This window comes from Populus trichocarpa, chromosome 4 (assembly GCF_000002775.5).
Source record: "Populus trichocarpa isolate Nisqually-1 chromosome 4, P.trichocarpa_v4.1, whole genome shotgun sequence".
Taxonomy (NCBI): domain Eukaryota; kingdom Viridiplantae; phylum Streptophyta; class Magnoliopsida; order Malpighiales; family Salicaceae; genus Populus; species Populus trichocarpa.
The window spans coordinates 7,139,784-7,158,325 of record NC_037288.2 but is presented as its reverse complement, the minus strand read 5'-3'; the positions used below and the strand labels follow the sequence as shown (position 1 = coordinate 7,158,325).

At 36.3% G+C, this 18,542-nt stretch overlaps 4 protein-coding genes and 1 long non-coding RNA gene across 10 annotated transcripts; 3 read left to right on the top strand and 2 right to left on the bottom strand.

Annotated features, from left to right (window-relative positions):
* Positions 1–371: 371 nt before the first annotated feature.
* LOC7493563 (plasmodesmata-located protein 7) lies at positions 372–2,120 on the bottom strand. Of its 3 annotated transcripts, none has more exons than XM_024599043.2 (3): positions 1,235–2,120; positions 850–966; positions 372–768 (listed from the first exon to the last, which is right to left on the bottom strand). In XM_024599043.2, exons 1-3 carry the CDS (start codon positions 1,968–1,970, stop codon positions 761–763), a joined length of 861 nt encoding a protein of 286 aa, XP_024454811.1. In that variant the 5' UTR covers positions 1,971–2,120; the 3' UTR covers positions 372–760. The 3 variants fall into 3 exon arrangements, with proteins under 3 accessions (XP_024454811.1, XP_024454812.1, XP_024454813.1); XM_024599044.2 differs by having other exon boundaries at positions 850–963; positions 1,235–2,119; XM_024599045.2 differs by lacking the exon at positions 850–966.
* A 1,716-nt stretch (positions 2,121–3,836) lies between these two features.
* LOC127905216 (uncharacterized) lies at positions 3,837–7,312 on the top strand. The gene is made up of 11 exons (XM_052452280.1): positions 3,837–3,918; positions 4,322–4,389; positions 4,495–4,701; positions 4,824–4,928; positions 5,140–5,304; positions 5,613–5,758; positions 6,031–6,166; positions 6,245–6,314; positions 6,725–6,852; positions 6,962–7,018; positions 7,217–7,312. The coding sequence occupies exons 1-11, from the start codon at positions 3,837–3,839 to the stop codon at positions 7,310–7,312; spliced, it is 1,260 nt and encodes a 419-aa protein (XP_052308240.1).
* Positions 7,313–7,704: 392 nt separating this feature from the next.
* Positions 7,705–9,914, top strand: LOC7493564 (uncharacterized). The gene is made up of 4 exons (XM_024598610.2): positions 7,705–7,887; positions 8,620–8,711; positions 8,805–8,871; positions 8,972–9,914. Exons 1-4 carry the CDS (start codon positions 7,813–7,815, stop codon positions 9,134–9,136), a joined length of 399 nt encoding a protein of 132 aa, XP_024454378.1. The 5' UTR covers positions 7,705–7,812; the 3' UTR covers positions 9,137–9,914.
* Positions 9,915–12,534: 2,620 nt separating this feature from the next.
* LOC7487397 (uncharacterized) lies at positions 12,535–14,306 on the top strand. The gene is made up of 3 exons (XR_008059102.1): positions 12,535–13,395; positions 13,616–13,803; positions 13,880–14,306. It is a non-coding gene; the product is annotated as an uncharacterized LOC7487397 (long non-coding RNA).
* Positions 14,307–14,411: 105 nt separating this feature from the next.
* Positions 14,412–17,654, bottom strand: LOC7487398 (uncharacterized). Of its 4 annotated transcripts, XM_052452532.1 has the most exons (3): positions 17,489–17,627; positions 17,049–17,191; positions 14,412–16,165 (listed from the first exon to the last, which is right to left on the bottom strand). In XM_052452532.1, the coding sequence occupies exons 2-3, from the start codon at positions 17,101–17,103 to the stop codon at positions 14,628–14,630; spliced, it is 1,593 nt and encodes a 530-aa protein (XP_052308492.1). In that variant the 5' UTR covers positions 17,104–17,191; positions 17,489–17,627; the 3' UTR covers positions 14,412–14,627. The 4 variants fall into 4 exon arrangements, with proteins under 4 accessions (XP_052308492.1, XP_052308493.1, XP_052308491.1 ...); XM_052452533.1 differs by lacking the exon at positions 17,049–17,191 and having other exon boundaries at positions 17,489–17,654; XM_052452531.1 differs by having other exon boundaries at positions 17,049–17,616.
* Between the last annotated feature and the right edge of the window lie 888 nt (positions 17,655–18,542).

Here is an 18,542-nt window from a genome sequence, read left to right as displayed (position 1 = left end):
CCAATTTCAAATAGACTGGGTGTGAAATTGAAAATATTAGGATTGATAATGAAGTTGTGCCTTTTTTTAGTACAAAAGTGAAACAGATATGTTCTGGCTTAGGAACAACAGAGTTAAGTGTTCTCAATCACCTGAATCTGTCAAAATTCAAAGTTGTGTTGACTCCAGATTTTAAGAAGCATCATATTCAATAAAAAAAATCCAATCTTTTTTTTTGTTTCTCTTAATTATCACTTCGTTCTTGAATCTTGAATATAGAGATAAAACTTTCTGTTCTTCGAGATGAACATGGTTTTCTTTCTCACGCTTGACATTCAAAGTAGCACAAATTAACAAGACTTGCCCTTCTGTAATTGATAGACAATCACAAAGAATCATTGAAAAGACTTATTCAAAGTACTAAAAAGATAGTCATAATTTTCACCTTTACAAAAGGAATATGCCAATCTTTTCACATCAGGACAATACAACTTTATCAAAAGTGGGAGAGGAGAGTGGAATCTTAGCTTCCCTTTCACCCTTTTTCCCACCTTTGTTTTTTTGGATACATGCCACCCCCCCTCTAAACCTCTTTTGCTCAATCCTTCCTTTTGAGAGTAAAATCAAAGAAAATCTTGAAAAGGGAACATAGAGAGAGAGGGGGGAAAGTTGACATCATGAAGAAAGGAAAGGAAAGCAAAAGAAGCACCAGGAGTAGATCAATATAGCAGGCTGAGATTGAGTGCTATGCCAAGGTCGACTTTGAAATAATTGAGCTAATTTATTTACCTGCATGCATGGGAAGCAATATTGGCAGTCAGGAAAAAAAAAGAAAAAGAAAATTGAAGGCAAGTAAAGTTGGGATTTTACCATTTCCTCCGAACACCTTTCTAAGGAAAGAAAGAAAAATAATGAGCAATGCTACTCCAGCCAACAGTCCAATAATTATTGCAAATGTCTTCTCACCATCACTGGTAGATTTATCTGCTTTTGGAAATAGTAAATAAAAAACAAAATTGCAATCCAATCACTTCTCTCGTTTCAAAACATTCTAATCTTGAAACTTTTCACTTCTCCCATGGACATTTTGTACTTTCCTCGAAGAAATTTATAGCTTGTGTTTATCTATACATTATAAACTATGGTTGACCACAGAAAACATCTTTTTTATGCTTATTGTGGCTAATTACAGTTTGAAATATGGTTAAATACGTAGAAAAACTAGCCCTTAGTCATGATTTGAAACTATGCTTACCACTATGAGACTTGGTATACACATGAGGCCCACCGGTGGTGTACCTAGCGTAGCACTTAGCCAGGAACATATCACCATAATCTGCCGTGCCGCAGTCGGATTTCAGCCGCATGATCGCCTCCGACAAACAGTCCTGACATTCTCCGGTACTCAAGTCACCGATACATTGGGCCACACCCTGGACATCACCTGACCCGCCAACCCGGTAAGCCCCACCAGTTCTAGCCAGCCCCCCTAAAACTGCATCCCTAAGGTTCATAGCATCCGTATCATACCCAACCGAAGGTCCACATTTCTTCAATACCACAGTCTTATCTTCCACACCCAAAAACGTTGTATTATCATACTTTACATAACAACCTTGCAGCTGCAATGCTCCGCCACATGTCTGAGCACACAGAACACCGAGTTGGCTCACGGCACGGGCGACACATGTGGCACAATCAGGCATTGACAGGTCACCACGGCACTGGTAAAGCCCGTAAACAACATCTTGTGGGCTTGACCCCATAATGGTATAGTTGTTGTAAGAAGAGTATGTAGCTGAGTTGACAAGAGAAGTAAGGAGAGAATTAAGGTTGGACTCAAAAGGTGAGTCTTGTACATATTTTTGTTGAGTGCAGCCGCCAAAGACAAATGCATCTGTGGAAGCTGAAAGTGAAGGACAAGTGAGAGATGACAAAGAGACGATGAATGTGAAGGTTAAGAGAAGTGAAGAGCTTGTTGTTCTTCCCATTTCTAGACAAGCTCTCAGAGAGACACAAAGAGAGGCAAGGGATATGGAGGCAAATCTAAGCCCTTGGTTATGAGCTTAATACAAGACTCTTGTCTCTCTCATGCATCTCAACGAGTTTAATTATGAAGGGCTGTTTCTTTCTTTCTTTCTATATACGTGGGAGAATAGGCCTTTTATCTATTAACAAACACAAACAAATTTCGTGGGGTCGTAATGCAACATGATTAAAGAATTTGTAGTGACGTTGTAATTAACGAATAATTATTTAATAGTTTTAAAAATAAAAACTTCATGATATTCAAGTTATAATTATCAAATATATATATATATATATATAAAAGAGGAAATTTCATAGCTTTTAAATCTAACTTGAAGGTTGATATACAAAGCAAGTACCAAGTCACAAGTTTAAGTCACAAGTAACGTGAATTGTAAATTTAATTTTTTTTATTTTATAAAAAAAATTATTTAAAAAAAATCAATAAATTTTGATTGTTTTTTCTTCAGCTGATTGTGTCAAGTCGACTTTGATTTTTTACCGGGTTTTATTAAACTAATTCTTTTCTATTTTTATTGAATTTTAGCTTAATCTAGATGATATAGATTAACTCATTATATTGTGTTTTACAACAGTGAGAAATTAACAAAAAAAAAAAATTCAGAAGATAAATATTTTTATCATTTGTTTTTGTGAACTTGGATGTAATTTTGTGTTTATCTCTCTTATATATTTTTTATAGATGGAATATTATAATTTTTTTTTCAAAAGTTGAAATGTTAATTTTTTTAGTATTTTTGTTTGAAATTAAACTTATTTACACTTAATAACTAGATTGCCAAATTAGTTTCTCATTATTTATATATATATAGGGGTTAGGTTAATTCTATGTCATTATGATATAAACCTCGATTCCCTCTATCTCCTAACACTATCAACTAGTTATTAATATTTTTCAATAAAAAAAATCGATACACGTACGGTTGGGACCAAAGCAGTTTGGATTTATTTATTTTTTTGTTCTTTTTAACCGTTTTCATTCCCATTCCCTAATTGCACATCGCGTGCATGGTAAATTACAACTTTACTGGGGTTTTAGTATTTTTAGAAAAATATAATCGGAAAAACATATGTAACAGTAAAAAGAACTGCAATATTTGCACTTAATTTCATAGCTCCAGCACTTAATTTTTAAATTCTTAACCTCTTTTTGAATTCTTTTTAATGAATGTTTACACTACCAGAATTTTTCATAATTACTGATGGATTGTTTCATCTGTATTTAAACATTAATTCTAATAGGAAAATGTTTGCCACCAGAATTATAGATTGTTAATATTAGTCAAAAAACCAATCATCGACGATTCTTATTTGGTTAGTCATTCCATCGGTAATATAATCATCAATAAGTTTATAGATGAAAAAGACACGCTGAACTAAAAAATTTACCGATATCATTTTGTCTATAATTCTATATATCGATGAGGATGTCATATTACCGACATATAAAATCATTTATAATTTCATCAGTGATTTATTTCATATCACCAATGGATTCAAACCGTCAATGATTTACATATTGTCAATAGCAAGGTCATGTAATTTTTTTCAAACTCTCTCGAACTTTCCGATAAAATTAGTCCGTTGATGATGTCGTCCGACATTTCATGTAATTTCTTAAACTCTCTGGAACAATCCAACGGATCACCTATTCTACAAGTAATTCTATCATTAATGTATTTAATGTTTTTCTTAAAAAAATCAAATAAGACTATAAAAAATTTCAAATAAACAAAACTAAATTAAAAAACCAAATATTTATTGTAAATTTAGAAATTATTATTTTGAATATAATTCATCTATATGGCATGTGTGCTAAAGAGGAGAAGGTGAAGACGGATCTTCATTGGGACTGGATGAGGGACGAGGTGCACCACATGTACCACCAATGTTTGCCAAAAACTCTATATACAATCATCAAAATCCATTCATCTCAGCACTAAGCTGCTTTATCTTAGTAGTAAGCTAGGTCGTTTGAGCTTGAACTTGTTCTCGTATAAGCTCCTGGAACTTTGTAGATTGAGAGCTTGAAGTCAATTGGAAGGATCCAATGGTTGATACACTACGTCCCATAAGAAAATCCTCGGTCAAAGTATTTGAGATATCATAAATTCGATTTTTATTGGATCCACTGGATGATCTAGCCTCCAACCACAAATTTGCATCGAGTTTTGGATGGGTTGAAGAATGGTCCTCATTGTAAGGTGCTTGGATAGAATTGTAGCCGCCTTAGGTGGGGAAGTTCTTATGAGGTATTTCCCCCGATTATTTGCAATTAATTTTTGTGCTGAAGATTGGCAGAGCCGCCACGCTGCGGTTCTTTCCCTTGGCATTGTTGCAGAGAGATGCTCAAGTCTAAAGGTCTCAGATTATTTCTCCTTTTCCATTCTAATGTTTTGTCATTGGTTCTAATTCTTGTGGCTTTATTGGACTTCAAAATCATCCCTAAGGTTCTATATTTTGCAGGAGTCGATACACAGTTGGGATCAAATGGCAGGAAGAATTATAAGAAGTGTCAAAGAAGACATGCACCCTTGTGTGCGTTTGACAGCTTTATATACAATTAAACAATTTTCCAAGAATTTGAAACCTGAATTTCAAGACCAGTATCGTGACCAAGTTCTTCCTGCATTAACGAAAGCCATGGATGATTTCAATTATCCCCGCGTTCAGGTACTTCGATTCCTGAAGTAGTTAATCCTGGCTTAATCTTGTATTATCAGTATCCTTTTGCCATCTTGCCTATAGATTTTATATCCTTGATTCTTCATATTTTACTTATTATATCCTCTCAGGTGCAAGCTTATTCAGCATTGTTTGAATTCACCTCGAACTGCACTCCAAGTATTCTAAATCCTTACCTAAAAGAAATTGTCACCAAATTGCTCAAAGAATTAAGGGTATATTATCTTAAATACAATTCATTCTACTGTATGCACCCTTGTTTATAATTCATTTTGGCACTAATGCAGGAAGAAAAGCACATGATCAAGTGAAACTTTGAAAGTATTGTCAGCAGTTGCCTATTCATCACAGGTACTTCTTGATAGTCTCTTAATCTAAGTTTTATTTTTCTTACATTTCATTTATCCTTTTATTTTGACACTGTAGGATCAGTTTGCAGAGTATTACAGTACTGTCATGCCTTACCTTAAGGTTATAATGATGACTGCGAAAAAAGAACTTGATCACAACCTTCTTGCCAATTCCGTGGATTGCATCACTATGGTTTGGATGGCTGTAGGAAAGGAGAAGATCAGAGATGATACTGATATGGTAATTGTCAATAAAGTTTTTAAGAATAGACCACCTGAAGTCAGCCTGTAACCCAAACAGATGGGGTCAGCAAGGCCAAATGATATGTAATTGTGAGATCATTGCCTCACTAACTGTTTGTTATCTCATACAAGGTTGTGAAAATGCTATCTCTTTACAAAGATCTGAATTAGAGGCAAATGATCCAATGAGATGTCAACTGTTGCAAGTATGTTAATATTACTTCTTCGATTTCATTTGAAACATAAACGCAGTACTTTCATTTATACCTGCTTTTTATCTAACACAAATCAATAACCATGTTTCAGGCATGGGCCAGACTGGGGAAATGCTTGGGAAAAGAATTCAAACCTTATATGAGTGTCTCCATTCCTCGTTTGCTCAGGTCTGCTAAAATTGGATCATATGTCCTTATACCTGAGAATCCTGACAATGTTGATGAATCAGACGGAAGGTTGGCTTTTAAGATGAAATTTTTTCTTCATTCCTCTAATGCATATGTTATAAGTAAATTTCTTTTCTTATTCCTGATTTTTTATACTTGTAGAAACAATGCTACAATGGCATAAGCTATACTCTGAAATCGAGAAATCTTTTCTTTTAGCTTTATGCTTTCAGAAGAAATTATTTTAACAATAAGATAGCAACATTTGGTGTTTCGAATTATGATCTGATATTATGATTTTTAGCCCTTTCCTTTTGCTGAGGGATATATGATTTTTACAGTATCAGGGCCCTGATTCTTGGAGAACGAAAGATATGGATCAAGACTAAGGTCCTGGAGGAGAAAGTTGCAGCTTGTAAAGGGCTGTATTTACTTGCTGATGAGTTGAAGGACGGACTTTCTGTATGGATCGAAGAGGTTAGTTATGTAGCACTTCATATGATTTTCCTTTCTTGAATCTCTTCAAACAAAACGTAAAAGGCTGTATATGTGTAGGTTGCTCAGACTTTAGTTCCATTTCTCAACTTTCTACTCAACGAAGAGATTCGAAGAGTTGCTGCTTCAGGTATTTACACATCAATGTTCCTTGACAAAGAAGGCATAATTCTGCAAGTTAAAACTAATGCTCAGAATAGATTGCAGATTTCCTGACAGCCTGCACACCTTGGAGTAAAACTGTCACAACTTCGTCTAGGAAACTCCGATACCGCACACACCATTTGAAGCATCAGAACCTAGATACGTGTAGCTTTCTAGTCATATATGGATTGCATAGTGTTTTGCTTAGAATTAATTCAGTTTTTCCTTTGAAGTTAGATTCAAAATCTGAGCTTGTTATGAGAGTTTTCAGCTGTCCTAAACCTTGTTAAGCACCATTTATCTCATCTTAATTTCTCAACGTAAATTTTTTATTTATCAGGAATGCTCCTGCATCACTGACAGTAACAATTTAATTTTTTTGTGCTTCCACACTAGCCATGCCAGTGCTATTAAAATCATCTAAAGAAGCAAAACAAAAAGGGAATCTTGAATTGTCTGATGAATCTCCTTTCGAGAAGTTATGTTCTGATGTGTTACCAGCTTTGGTAAAAGCACTAAGTAAGGTAATTTCTATCTGGAAATGACATTTTTTTTTAATCAAAGAAATGACTTTTTGTTAAGCTTCGCTGCCATTTAAGAAATTTGTAATTTGTAATTGCTATTGCTGAGTAGGAATCCTTGCCCGAAATTGCTGCAATAATTTTGGACTCATTGGAGGAATGCATGAAGGTCTGTATTGCTTTTAATAAATCTGTACTGCGTATAGCTGTCTATGATCTTACATCAGAAGAATTCAAATTGCTTGTTTCTACTTTAATCATATTTTTTTCCCTCTATATATCTTTCCAAGGATAATGATTCTGCTAATCGAATTCATATGTTATAGCAAAATGCTGTTCGCGTACTAATGTGCTCTTTATCTTTCAGATGTCTGGACCTGTTCTAGATGAAGACCAGACTGAACTTGTTCTTGAAGAAGATAATGAATGTTTTGAATTCAAGAAGCAAAGTAGGGGACATTGATGTAATAAAGCAGACGTTACAAGAAGAACAAAAAGTTTATGACAAAGTCTGTAGTTTTTGTCATCTTTAATTAGATATGCCTTGCCGCTTATTTCAAATTTAATTATCTGTGCAGGTTCCTTGAAATGAGTTCTGTTTCTTGCCTTATTTTCATTTCTTGATGCAGGCCGTTGATTGTTTGGCCACTTTCATCAGAATACAAATTTAATTATCTCCCACTCATGCCTGTAATGTTGGCACGCATTCATGTGGTGCATTTCTGATTCAAAATACTGTCGTTTCAGGTGGCTGTGCAGGCAATTGGGATATTTGCTGAGTTTGGTGGGTCTGCATTCAAGTCTCTTCTTAAAGGTTGCTTGTTATACTGCTTTCTGCTACATGAGTTAGTCCAGTACAGTCTGTTACTGTAATAAATCACATCACTTTTTTCTTCGGCAGGGGCTTTTTATGCTTTGAAAGCGGTTATAGACCATCCTAAGGCGTTGCAGATAGAATATGTAATGGCCCATGATGCTGCTGTTTCTGCTCTAGGAAAATTTTTGCAGTTCCATCGTGAAAAACTCAATGCGGCACAGGTATATATATACTTTTTTCCTATTCCCAGATCAATGGAAAAGGAAGCTTTTATGTTTTACCAAATGCGTACACATGCATTTCATCTTCTACTCCCTTTTAGACTTTCCTTTTGGACTTATTGAAGCGATACACGTATTGACAAGTTTGAGTCCAAGAAGAAAGACTGAACAAGTAAAGCGAGCTTTCTGATGAAAATGAACATAATTTTGATCTGGTTCATTCCATCTATTCTTCACTAGTAAGAAATTGGATTCGAACAATTAGGAGATTTACTAGAAGAAATACGGTATAACGGGTCAACTTGTTGCCATGTCCAAATTACATCTTGAAGTTGTTGTTCAGGATTTTGCTTTAATTTCCTAGTTATTTTCATATTCTTTTCCTAGTTAGGTTTTAGAATTTTGATTTAATTAGGTTTTAATTAGTTTAGGTTAGTTTAGCATCTATTCAAACCATTTGTAAGTTATTTCAAGAATAGTTTTTGGAATTATTGAATTTCAGAACATATTAAAACAGTGTTTTCTCTATGGTTTAGGTCTAGGGCTATATCCTTAAGACTCGAGAAACCCTAGTTCTTTCTTTCTCTTTCGTTATACGTTGTGTGTGTCGCTGATCTTCAACAGGAGAGTATGTTGTCAGTAAAACAGTAGCACACGCAAAGCTAGGAATTAATTTGTCCTTTGGAAAGCATATTATGGCCATTCTGTGAAGTTTGTTTCTCTATTTAACAGTTTTTAAAGACATGGTTAAGACATTTGCCGCTGGAAAATAATCTAAACGAGGCCAAAGTTGCGCATCATCAGCTTTGTTCACTAGTTGAAGTGTAAGTCAAAATTTTCATCACATGTTTGAAGTACAACTAGAAACAGTCAGTTATATTTTCCACTGATGGAGTATTTTTCTTATTTCATTTCAGGTCAGATGTGGAACTTCTTGGTCCCAAAAAGAAAAATCTTCACAAGATTGTTACTGTTTATGCCGAGGTACAGTCCAATAGTTCCATCCTTTGTTTAAAAACAGAAAATTGATTAAATTTCTGTGAATTCTACTTATCATAGAGTAACTCCTTTTTTTTTTGTTCAGATCCTGTGGGCAGGTAAGAAGTTAGCAACTGAGGAAACTGTAAGCCAAATGATCAAGCAATTGGAACTTTACAGGAGAAGGTCAATCCCCTCTACCTGGAGATCCTTCATGTTATCCATGGAAAACCATCTGCGAAGGAAGTTGGAATCAAAATTATCATCCTAGATTGTTATTTCTAGTCGTCAATGTTGTCTGTCCCACTTCGAAACCTTGGTGCTAATCAGCAAGTCTTCTCATTGCAGAATGTATATGAACTATTCTTATGTGCATTCACCCTTTTTGCCCTAACAGTTCCTGGAATGCATAAATCAAAGGAATAAATTGCTTATTCAATCACTTCTAATCTAAAAGAGGTACTCATTCTGATAATGAACATCTGCCAGAAAGAAAGAAACACGTGTCTTTGTCCATTGCTCTTATAACACCCATCGCGCCTATGTCAGAAAAGAAGCTCGAGGGCCACATGACACAGAGTTGCCACCATCCAAGGGCTAAAGTACCACGACTTTGTAATTTGACCACCTCATTAACGCAAATGCTTTAATCTAATCCCTGAATAAATGGACACCAAATACATACATTTGAGACCCTCACTCTTCTTCTAAGTGATGATCAGCATGGATTTTGGCAAGAAACCTCCTTCGAGGATGAAAAAACTGAAATCTGCAATTCTTGATTGCCTTTATACACAAGGCCAGAAAGGTTTTTGCCTAAAATTCACGATTTTGTAGCCAAGCTTGTCAAAAAGTAGTAATTGATCGAAATGAATGGCCTGAGCCTACTGAGTTTCTTTAGGAATCTTTGAATTCTAGATCCGAGGGGAAACTAAAGTGTGCACTTCATTTGCTTTGTAAGTTGATGCCACAATGCCATAATAGGTTGTTGAATATATTTGATTCTAAAATGAGTTTGGAGGCATATGCTCAGGCAGTTCATAACTCAACTAATTTTATCTTATACTGGAAAAATCGATTGAATTACTATAGGTACATTTCCCATTTGGATCAAATGGTGAATACCCTTTTCATTTCGGTCTATCATTATTCAGACCAATATGCACAAGTGGTGGTCAAGGAATCAAATTGATTTGGTTGGCAAAGAATAATTCATTGTCTCTAAGAACCATTTTGATAATGTAGTTGAACTGTAGCGGAAAACCAGGCTCTTGCACTGGAATTTGTAGTCATTTTAGCTGAAGAAAGATATCAGGATCGAGAATTCTACTCGAATTGCCACATTTTATCACGAAGTTCAATGAAAAGATGTTGTTTATGCTCGAAGTCATAAAAGATGAACCAGAATGTGAAACCGCATAGAGAGATGACAAGAATCAGGACTTGTCAAGATTTTCGGCTCATGGGAAGAAGACCTTGGCTAGAATTGCAGCTACCCTGGGTGAGGAACAGGGTAAATTCTTAGAAAGAGCTTCCTTCAATCATCCCTGGGCTAATGTTGCTTATATGTGTTGCAGGCATGGAAACACGATTTGAATGATATGACAGCATTACTTACAGAAGTTGTCAATGAACATATCCACCCTCGCATTTGTTGGCAGCTCTAAATACAATTAAAGAATTTTCCAAGCATTTGAGCCTGGAATTTCAAGAACAGTATTGTCAACAAGTGGTGCTCGCATTAACAAAGGCTGCTTTCTTAACCATGATCTCTTCTCTTTCAGTTGTCAGGACCAACTCTAGGCGAAGACCAAATCAACTTCTTCTAGGTAGAGATAATGAAGGTTCTCATAAACAGACCATCTCGATCATGAAGCAAAATGGTGGACATTGACACAAGAAAGCAAGAATTAGTAGAAGAGGAAAATCAGAAAGAAAAAATGTTTCTGACAAAGTCTGTAGTTTCTGTTATCTTTAACTGGACATGCTGCTTTTATACTCATTTCAGATTTAATTGTTTGTATATGTTCCTTGGAATGAGGTTTGCTTGTTGCCTTGTGTTTATTTCTTGATGCAGCCTGCTGGTTGTATGGCCACTTTTATCAGCACTCATAAGTATTTTTTTTATTATTCTAGTTGGTATGAGAAAATAATATAAATTATATTTTAAAGTGTCATGTAATAGTTTAATTTTTTGAATTAAAATGGTTTTTATCATAATATTATAGTTTTATCAACCAAATATTAAAACGTGTATTATAGAATAATAATATTTGAGGCCTCACCTAATATTTAAGCAATATGGGTGAGTTTATCTATTCTCGTTTAAATAATGCATAATGATCTTAAATTACGTTGTTGTATGGCGACTATTGGTAAAACTTAGTTGAAGGACATAGGAGATGAAACTGAGGATGCTACAGTGATGACTCTCTGATTTCCATCAAATTGGTTCTGTTTCTACTAGGTGGATTGCCCGCGCGACGCTGCGGGCTTTCTTGGCAATTACAAATTGATGAACTCTGAATCGCATAGCAAGGAAAAAAAGAAGGAAGAACTTTCCTAACATGCAAGCAAGATCTAGTTGCACTGAAAGGCAATGAATGCAGCAGTTAAGCAATAATATCTTTAGGTGAAAAGGAGTTTGTTTAACACATGTGATGCTTGCATAATAAGTGAATAAGCAGATACAAAGAGAACATAGTTGTTGTCCAATGATTCTAGAAAAAAAGAGGTGCTTGATAAATCCAAAAAAAGAACTGAATATAGCAGTGCTAGCCAGAGGGTCAAGTTAAATGCTGGCGCTGGTAAGGTCTATGCTTCTTGCTTCAGAATGGTCTTATTTTCCCTTTCATCACCAGCAATACATCCTCATATTTGTTAGTGTAGTATATATCAGATTGTATGTGTTCTTCAGAAGAATTACTCATTGGTCATCATGGCACTGGATTTCTTAAACACATCCAGGTATGCTTCCGAACAGTTTGTTGTGAGAAAGGCCTAAAACTTGTAAAGAAGTTATATAACAGAGTTCTTCAACCTTCAAATTAGACAACCTTTCTCCAAGCCATGAGGGAACAATACCAGCTAATTGATTTTCAGCAAAGTCAAGGGTTTGTAACTGTGATCAATTTTCAAGTGACAAAGGTATGCCACCAGAAATGATATTCTTTTCAAGGCTCAAAGATTGAAGGTAACTGTAGTTTCCTAGCGAATTTGGAATGTCACTGGTAAAAGTGTTGTTGCCTAAATATTGTCACTGCCTCCAACAATCAAGTATTTCTAACAAAAGATTGTTTCTAAGATTGAGAACTTGCAAAAGCTTTGACTCGTCCATCCTATCACACAAAAAATAGGAAATGGGACCTGACAGAGAGTTGTCCTATCACAGTGATTCAGTTTTTTTGGAGCATCAACGATGCTAAAGAAAACCAAGACGCTTCTCATGTATAGGGCTATAAGCTCTTGTAATGGACTTGTCTTGATTCTGGGGACTGCTAGATCCTATTTCAAAGAAAGTTTTACAGTGGATTCAATTCAAGCTCTTGCCATTTATTTATGGGCATGAAAGAGTTAATCTGTCATATTTTTTTTTAAGACAGGGCTAGGCAGAAACTAAAATCTAAGTCTAAGGTGGTGATAATTTTTTTTAACATGGAAAGGTAAATAGCAAGGTTATCCAGGCTGATTTTCCTGCAACGTTGAAGCTAATATGCAATGACAGCAACAAACAAGCATGTTTTTCAAACTAAAGGCAACATTCTTAGGCTGTTGCATCCAGAGAAGGATGCATTCACTGCAGATGTTGTAATGACAGTAAGAAACTAAGAAAGCATATTAATGCAGAAATTCTGATTTGTTGATGAATCGTTTTTTCACAAACCACTGTCATCGAAGTGCCACTGTGACTGAGAAATCCAAAATTTTCAGCTGAATTCTTCGATTCCATAGACAATCTAGACACTTTCGCTGGATCACACACTCCAATCCCAAACAACGACATCCTCTCTGCAAGCTCGACCGGATACAAATCCTCTACCCTCTTATCAACCCACTTCCTCAATTCACCCAGACCAATAGCCACCACCACCCTTTCCCTCCCAATCACCCTAATTCTCTTACAATCTCAGCCTTAATCATAAAACACATATCTCAACGCCTCTTCCCCAGCTGTCCACTTTTGTTAACCCTATCCAGCAAAAGGATGCCTATATAGCCATGAGACTGGTGGAAAAGCTTCATAGAATTCACAATGACGCGTCTAGCCAGAGAAAAAAGCAATTTGTATACTATTGTGTGCAAACCGTGGCCATGCCAACCTAATGCCTGTTTATTTGCTTGAGTGATCCCAAAACAATAAAAATTCTTCACTTCACTTTGACCAAGCAATCACGTATATTTTATATTTTTATACAAACCTTGAAGTAGAGATCACGCTCACCACCAATCTCCAAAGAAAGTCTCAACAAGAAACACAGATTCTCCAAGCATGTTTGTGTCCACAACCAGCACCACCAACGAAGAAAAAGGGTAACAGGCTTTCTCCTAATCCCTCTGCAAAGTTCACCCCAAGGCCATCTAGATCCTTAGAAATATGAAACTCTTTTATTGAGCACTGTACTGATTTTAGTTAGCAATGTAAATAGAAGAGCTGCAAGCTGCAAACAGTATCAGTTTCGCAATGCAAGGGGAAATATGTTTTTGTTTATTGAATATGTTGCTTGAATGTTTTTTTATTCAATTTGAACAGAATGGTACTTCAGGAATAGTCTTCCAGACCAGCTTAGACCTTGCAAGGATGAGATCCCCGAAGTTCAGGAGGATTATCTCTGACTCAGGCCTCTCATGATGGCACACTTCATTAATGTTCCACAGGAAATTGGTATATTTGCAGAAGATGGTGGCCTGGTGGGTCGGTATTCAAGCCTCTTATTCGAGGTAGCTTTGTTATTCTGCTTACTGCTATATGAGTTATTTCCTATACTGTCCTTCAATGCTTGAGTTCTTTTGGCAGGGGCTGTTCCTGGTTTAAAAGTTTGGTGATAGGGTATCCTAAGGCGTTGGACAGAGAATGTGTAATGGTCAATGGTGCTGCTGTTTCTGCTCTAGGCAAAATAATGCAGTTCCATCTTGAAAGACTCAATGTGGCAAAGGTATGTTTACTTGATTCTTCTTTCCAGATTATTGGCAAAAGAAGCCTTTGTGCTTTACCAAATGCATTTACATTTCTTAGTGAATTTCTTCTTAGACTTTCCTTTCTGGACTGATCTTGTGAGTTCTAGCTCAGTTGAAAGTAAAAAGAGATGTTTTGCATGATTCCATTGCATTTTTGGAAAGAAATCCTCCGATATTTGTCAACAATTCATGCTCTGAAATAGTACAACACCAATATTTTCTCAAAAATGCTGGTCAGTGATCATTCTGTCAAGTGTGAAGCTGGTTTCTTTATTTAGCAGGTTATCGAGATGTGGTTAAGCCATTTGCCACTAAAAATAATAGAAATCAGGCAACAGTTTTGCATCATCGGCTAATTCAAACAATAAAGGTTAATACAGCCAAAAATTCTCCTTTCTGCTATCATTTCAGCATAAGCATCGTCGATACAGCAAAAAATTCCCTAATTAACAAACACAACAAATTACAAGCATCATTTGTTGAAAGAACTACATTACGCGAAAGCAAAGACATGTCAAGCACAGAATAAAGCTACTTGATGAAAAGATGATTTCAAGCCAACCAGAAAAATAAACAAAACTTAATATTCATTCCCTCATGCCTTCGTCCTCATCTTCGGCGTCATCTATCTCAAGATCAGCAAGCAACTCCTCTAGAGGAATGGAAGGTATATCTTCCCCATCAGTCATAGATGCCATCTCAGAAGGCTGATATTCTTTGTTACGATACAATGATACATTGAACCTCAACTCCGGGTTCTCTTCCAGATCTCTCAGGAACTGTTCATACTCTGAGTTCATCTTCTCTTGGTCACCTCTAGCTCTCGTGTCATCAACCTCCATATTGAGGGACTTTAGCTTCCAGGAACGAGGCTTCCCTCGTTTCCTCTGGCGCTTCTCTTCATAGCTTTTCTTTACCAAAATTGCTTCTGGAATGACTAGATTTTTGTACTTGTCAAGCTCCATGTCATTACTGTTAGCTCCATGTAAATCATAACCAAGAGCATAATCACCAGGTTTCAAAATATGCCCCAGGTGCGTTTTTATGTTGAACATGGTATCATTCTTCCCAAAATCTGACATGCGAGCAACAGTGGCATCAGCGAGAGCATATCTAGACCCACCAATATTAACTTCAGGGGAAACAAAGTCCACATCAAATACAATATACTCTACAAGTTGCCTGCTAGTGAGAAGAGACTTAAAGGGTGTTCTCCAGTACTGGTCAGCATCCAAGAAGCAGTGTCTCAGGGTGAAAGGATCTAACAAAGCAATGCTATTTGTCACTTTCGAGCAGATCACAAGAGGACCTAGATTCCCCAAGCTAACAGCAACCCTTGGAGGCAAGCAGACTAAATCCTCACGGCAAATTGGAGAGATTTCAACAGAGAAAGTATGTTTGTAATTATAGTTGTTGCTCTTAGTATCATGGGAAACAAGTTGCTTGTCATTGCGACTCTTTACTGGAGCTACTTTACCCACAAAGTCAACAAATTTAACACCATGGCTACGATTTGCAAAGAAAAAATCAATACCATGATCCATTTGCTTTATTTTAATGGCACGGGCAGCAGCATCATGCTTCAAAATCAGCTGCTCCAAGTAAAAGAAAGTTCTTCTATGAGCAACATGTTGCCGGAGCTGGACACCAGCAACCCACTGATCAGGGTTGGCCTGAACTCTTGTGCAAGAATCACACATTTGGTCCTGCTGAACATACTCAATAACATATGCTTGTTCGAGTATTGCACCATGAAGGACCTCCTTCTGAACTCTCACCCGGAGCTTGATCCTCTTGGAATGTGGTTCAGTCCAAATAAATTCCGCATTTACCAAAATAACTCCTGTGGACTTCAATTTCAACTTCTTCAGACAAAATGCCATCAACTCCCTCGATTCCAGTTGGGCCCTAATCCGCGTACTAGGTGGATCCAAGTAGGTATCACACTCCGGGCAATGTAAAAGAATTACATTCTTCTTTAGACCTTCAGTGATGTCAACTTCAGAGCGCAAACACTTAACACACATATTAGCAGCATTTGGTTGCATAGGAATACCACATTTGCAACACAAAACACTTCCAATTGTTTGATGAACCATAAACATGCCTGCTTCTTCGGCCATATCTGGCAAGTATAACACAAAGAATAAGAACACGGACAATTTAGCATCCACAAAGCAAACACACATATATCAAGATTTGCTTTTCTCCCTTATATTAACTTGACAGACTATAATTCCATCAAAAGACAAAATTTACAATCCAAATCCGGAGAACTAAACAATATATTGAATATTGAAGATTTCACTGAACATTAATATAATGCAAATGCAAATTTGCTTCTAATAATTCCCGAGAAAATAACCAGTAGCAGTGGGTGCATATATTCTTACTGTTGGAACTTCTTAAGGCTTCTTATCCAACAAAACAGCACGAACATGAAGATTGAAGATGAAGAAATCATACCTGGTGTCCCTGGGTTGTTAGATTTGATGATGAATATTGAAGCCTTGTTGAAGTTTTGTTAGACGACTAGAAGTCTAGATCTGCATGAAGTTTTATAAAGTGATGGAGAATTCAATTTTTTTCAAGCCGAGAGTGTGAGAGATTGAGATTTGAGAGTTGTGGCTTGTGAGGGCTTTGGGGGAGGGGGGCGGGCGGGCAGCTGCTGGATGCAGAAGGATGGAGAATGCGTTAAAAAAAGAGGGTTTTTATAGTATTTTTTTTTTAAACTGAACCGGTTCGGTTTGGTTCGGTTTTTTCGGTTTCAAACTTATCAAACCGAAACCGAACCGGTCAGTTTTCTAAAAATTCTAATCAAAATTGGCTTTTTTTACAATTCGGTTTTTTTAATTATTTTTTTTCCGGTTTTCACGGTTATCATAAAACATAAGAAGAAGAAAAAACTAAAGCTCACTCGATTCATTTCCCATATGTTCACTGTTGCAAAGCTAATCAATCAACAAGAAGATCAAAAACTAATAATACAGGCAACATGGAGGAAATGCCTTCACAGTCAGTGCTCAATGTGAATATGACATGAGAGGCAAAGTTCTTGGTCATGAGCAACAGGATGTGCTCGAACTGTGTTTGATGCTGTTAGCCGATGGATTATGCAGTATGCCCGGAGCTGTGGTAGCTATCAGAGTAACTGAAAAAGTTGAACAACTTGTAGTCTCATTAAAAACCAGTTATGTAAATGAAGAATGAAACCGACAACAACAAAGTTCATGTTTGCAAATCATATCAGATGTTTCTCTTCAAGGGTGACTAAAGGATGGTTGTCAAATGAGTACTTTTTTCAATTATTTGTTCCAATCCGAAAAAGAGCTTAAAAGGCATGGAAAAAAGAGGGAATCATTCAAAATCTGCAGCAATTGTTTGCAATAAGAAATCTCAACAAAGAAAAAAACATAAAAAAGTAAGCAGCGCAAGGAAAATAGAGCACCTGTAGAAATAAACACTAATTTCTCCGATGAAATCTCAACCAAATATTTGTTCTGCAAAAGATAACAGAGAAGGGAATTGGGGGCGGGCTGCTCTTCTTAGGAAATTAGGGCATCGTTTTGCTGCCAACGACTCAAAGGAAAGTTAATGTATATAGACGCCGGGTCTCACCCGGGTTCGATCGTTTTTTTGCGATAGCTGGTTTTTAACCTTGCCTGGACTGGTCCAGCCACCGGGTCGACCCACCGGTCCAGTCCGGGTTTAATAACTGTGAAAAACCCTGCTCAGCAGAACGGCTAACTAGTTGCTAAATTTGCTTTTGTAATTAGGTCAACGAGCAATAAGTCACATCTTTGCCTCTGTGTATAATTTGGATTGATATAGAGGACTTCATTACAGCACTTTAGTAGTGTTTGGCTTGATATATAAGATAATGAATGAGATAGAAATCTAACTTATTTGATTTAAAAATGTGGAGATAAAATACAATTTTGTTTTTATTTTCGAAATTTAAATTAATTATACGAGATTATATATATATATATATATATATATGGTACAAATGCACATATATAGCTTTTACAAGTGAAGACACCCAAACAACTGTACCCATCGCACTACGCAATCCACAAAACAAAATTTACTGTCTTGATTTATTACTTACGTAGGCTCTGTAAATAAATATCATCACGAAATAAAGAAGTGTAAGTAAAAATGTTTGCCTATATTTTTCCTTCTATATTAATAGAATCCCAATTGAGAGTTATCCTTCAATCTCTAAAGTCTTGCACATAATATATAATAAATCGTTCTAGAAATAATTGGATGACGCATTTCCTGCAAAAAAATCTTCTTCATAAATACCAAGTGGTTTAGTATAATGAGGGCGTGCCTCGAAAGACTCGATTAAGATGATAAAGAAAAATGATGGCTCAGTAGTAAGAGCTTGGGATCAAGAGGTTTGCTCATTCTGTGGTCTCAGGTTCGAACCCTCTGATTGCTCATATGATGGCCACTGGAGGCTTACATGGTCATTAACTTCAGGGCCCGTGGGA

Bases quoted from the DNA above. Each gene is read 5' to 3' on its own strand.
- LOC127905216 (XM_052452280.1), top strand. From the start codon at position 3,837: ATGTGTGCTAAAGAGGAGAAGGTGAAGACGGATCTTCATTGGGACTGG. The intron at 4,929-5,139 runs GTATATTATCTT...TTGACACTGTAG, and splicing joins AATTGCTCAAAGAATTAAGG to GATCAGTTTGCAGAGTATTA. The intron at 7,019-7,216 runs GTCTGTATTGCT...TTTATCTTTCAG, and splicing joins CATTGGAGGAATGCATGAAG to ATGTCTGGACCTGTTCTAGA.
- LOC7487398 (XM_052452532.1), bottom strand. From the start codon at position 17,103: ATGACCAAGAACTTTGCCTCTCATGTCATATTCACATTGAGCACTGAC. The intron at 16,166-17,048 runs GCATTTCCTCCA...TATACTTGCCAG, and splicing joins ATTGAGCACTGACTGTGAAG to ATATGGCCGAAGAAGCAGGC.
- LOC7493564 (XM_024598610.2), top strand. From the start codon at position 7,813: ATGGCCCATGATGCTGCTGTTTCTGCTCTAGGAAAATTTTTGCAGTTC. The intron at 7,888-8,619 runs GTATATATATAC...TCTATTTAACAG, and splicing joins AAAAACTCAATGCGGCACAG to TTTTTAAAGACATGGTTAAG. The intron at 8,872-8,971 runs GTACAGTCCAAT...TTTTTTGTTCAG, and splicing joins TTGTTACTGTTTATGCCGAG to ATCCTGTGGGCAGGTAAGAA.
- LOC7493563 (XM_024599043.2), bottom strand. From the start codon at position 1,970: ATGGGAAGAACAACAAGCTCTTCACTTCTCTTAACCTTCACATTCATC. The intron at 967-1,234 runs GTAAGCATAGTT...TATTTCCAAAAG, and splicing joins GTATACCAAGTCTCATAGTG to CAGATAAATCTACCAGTGAT.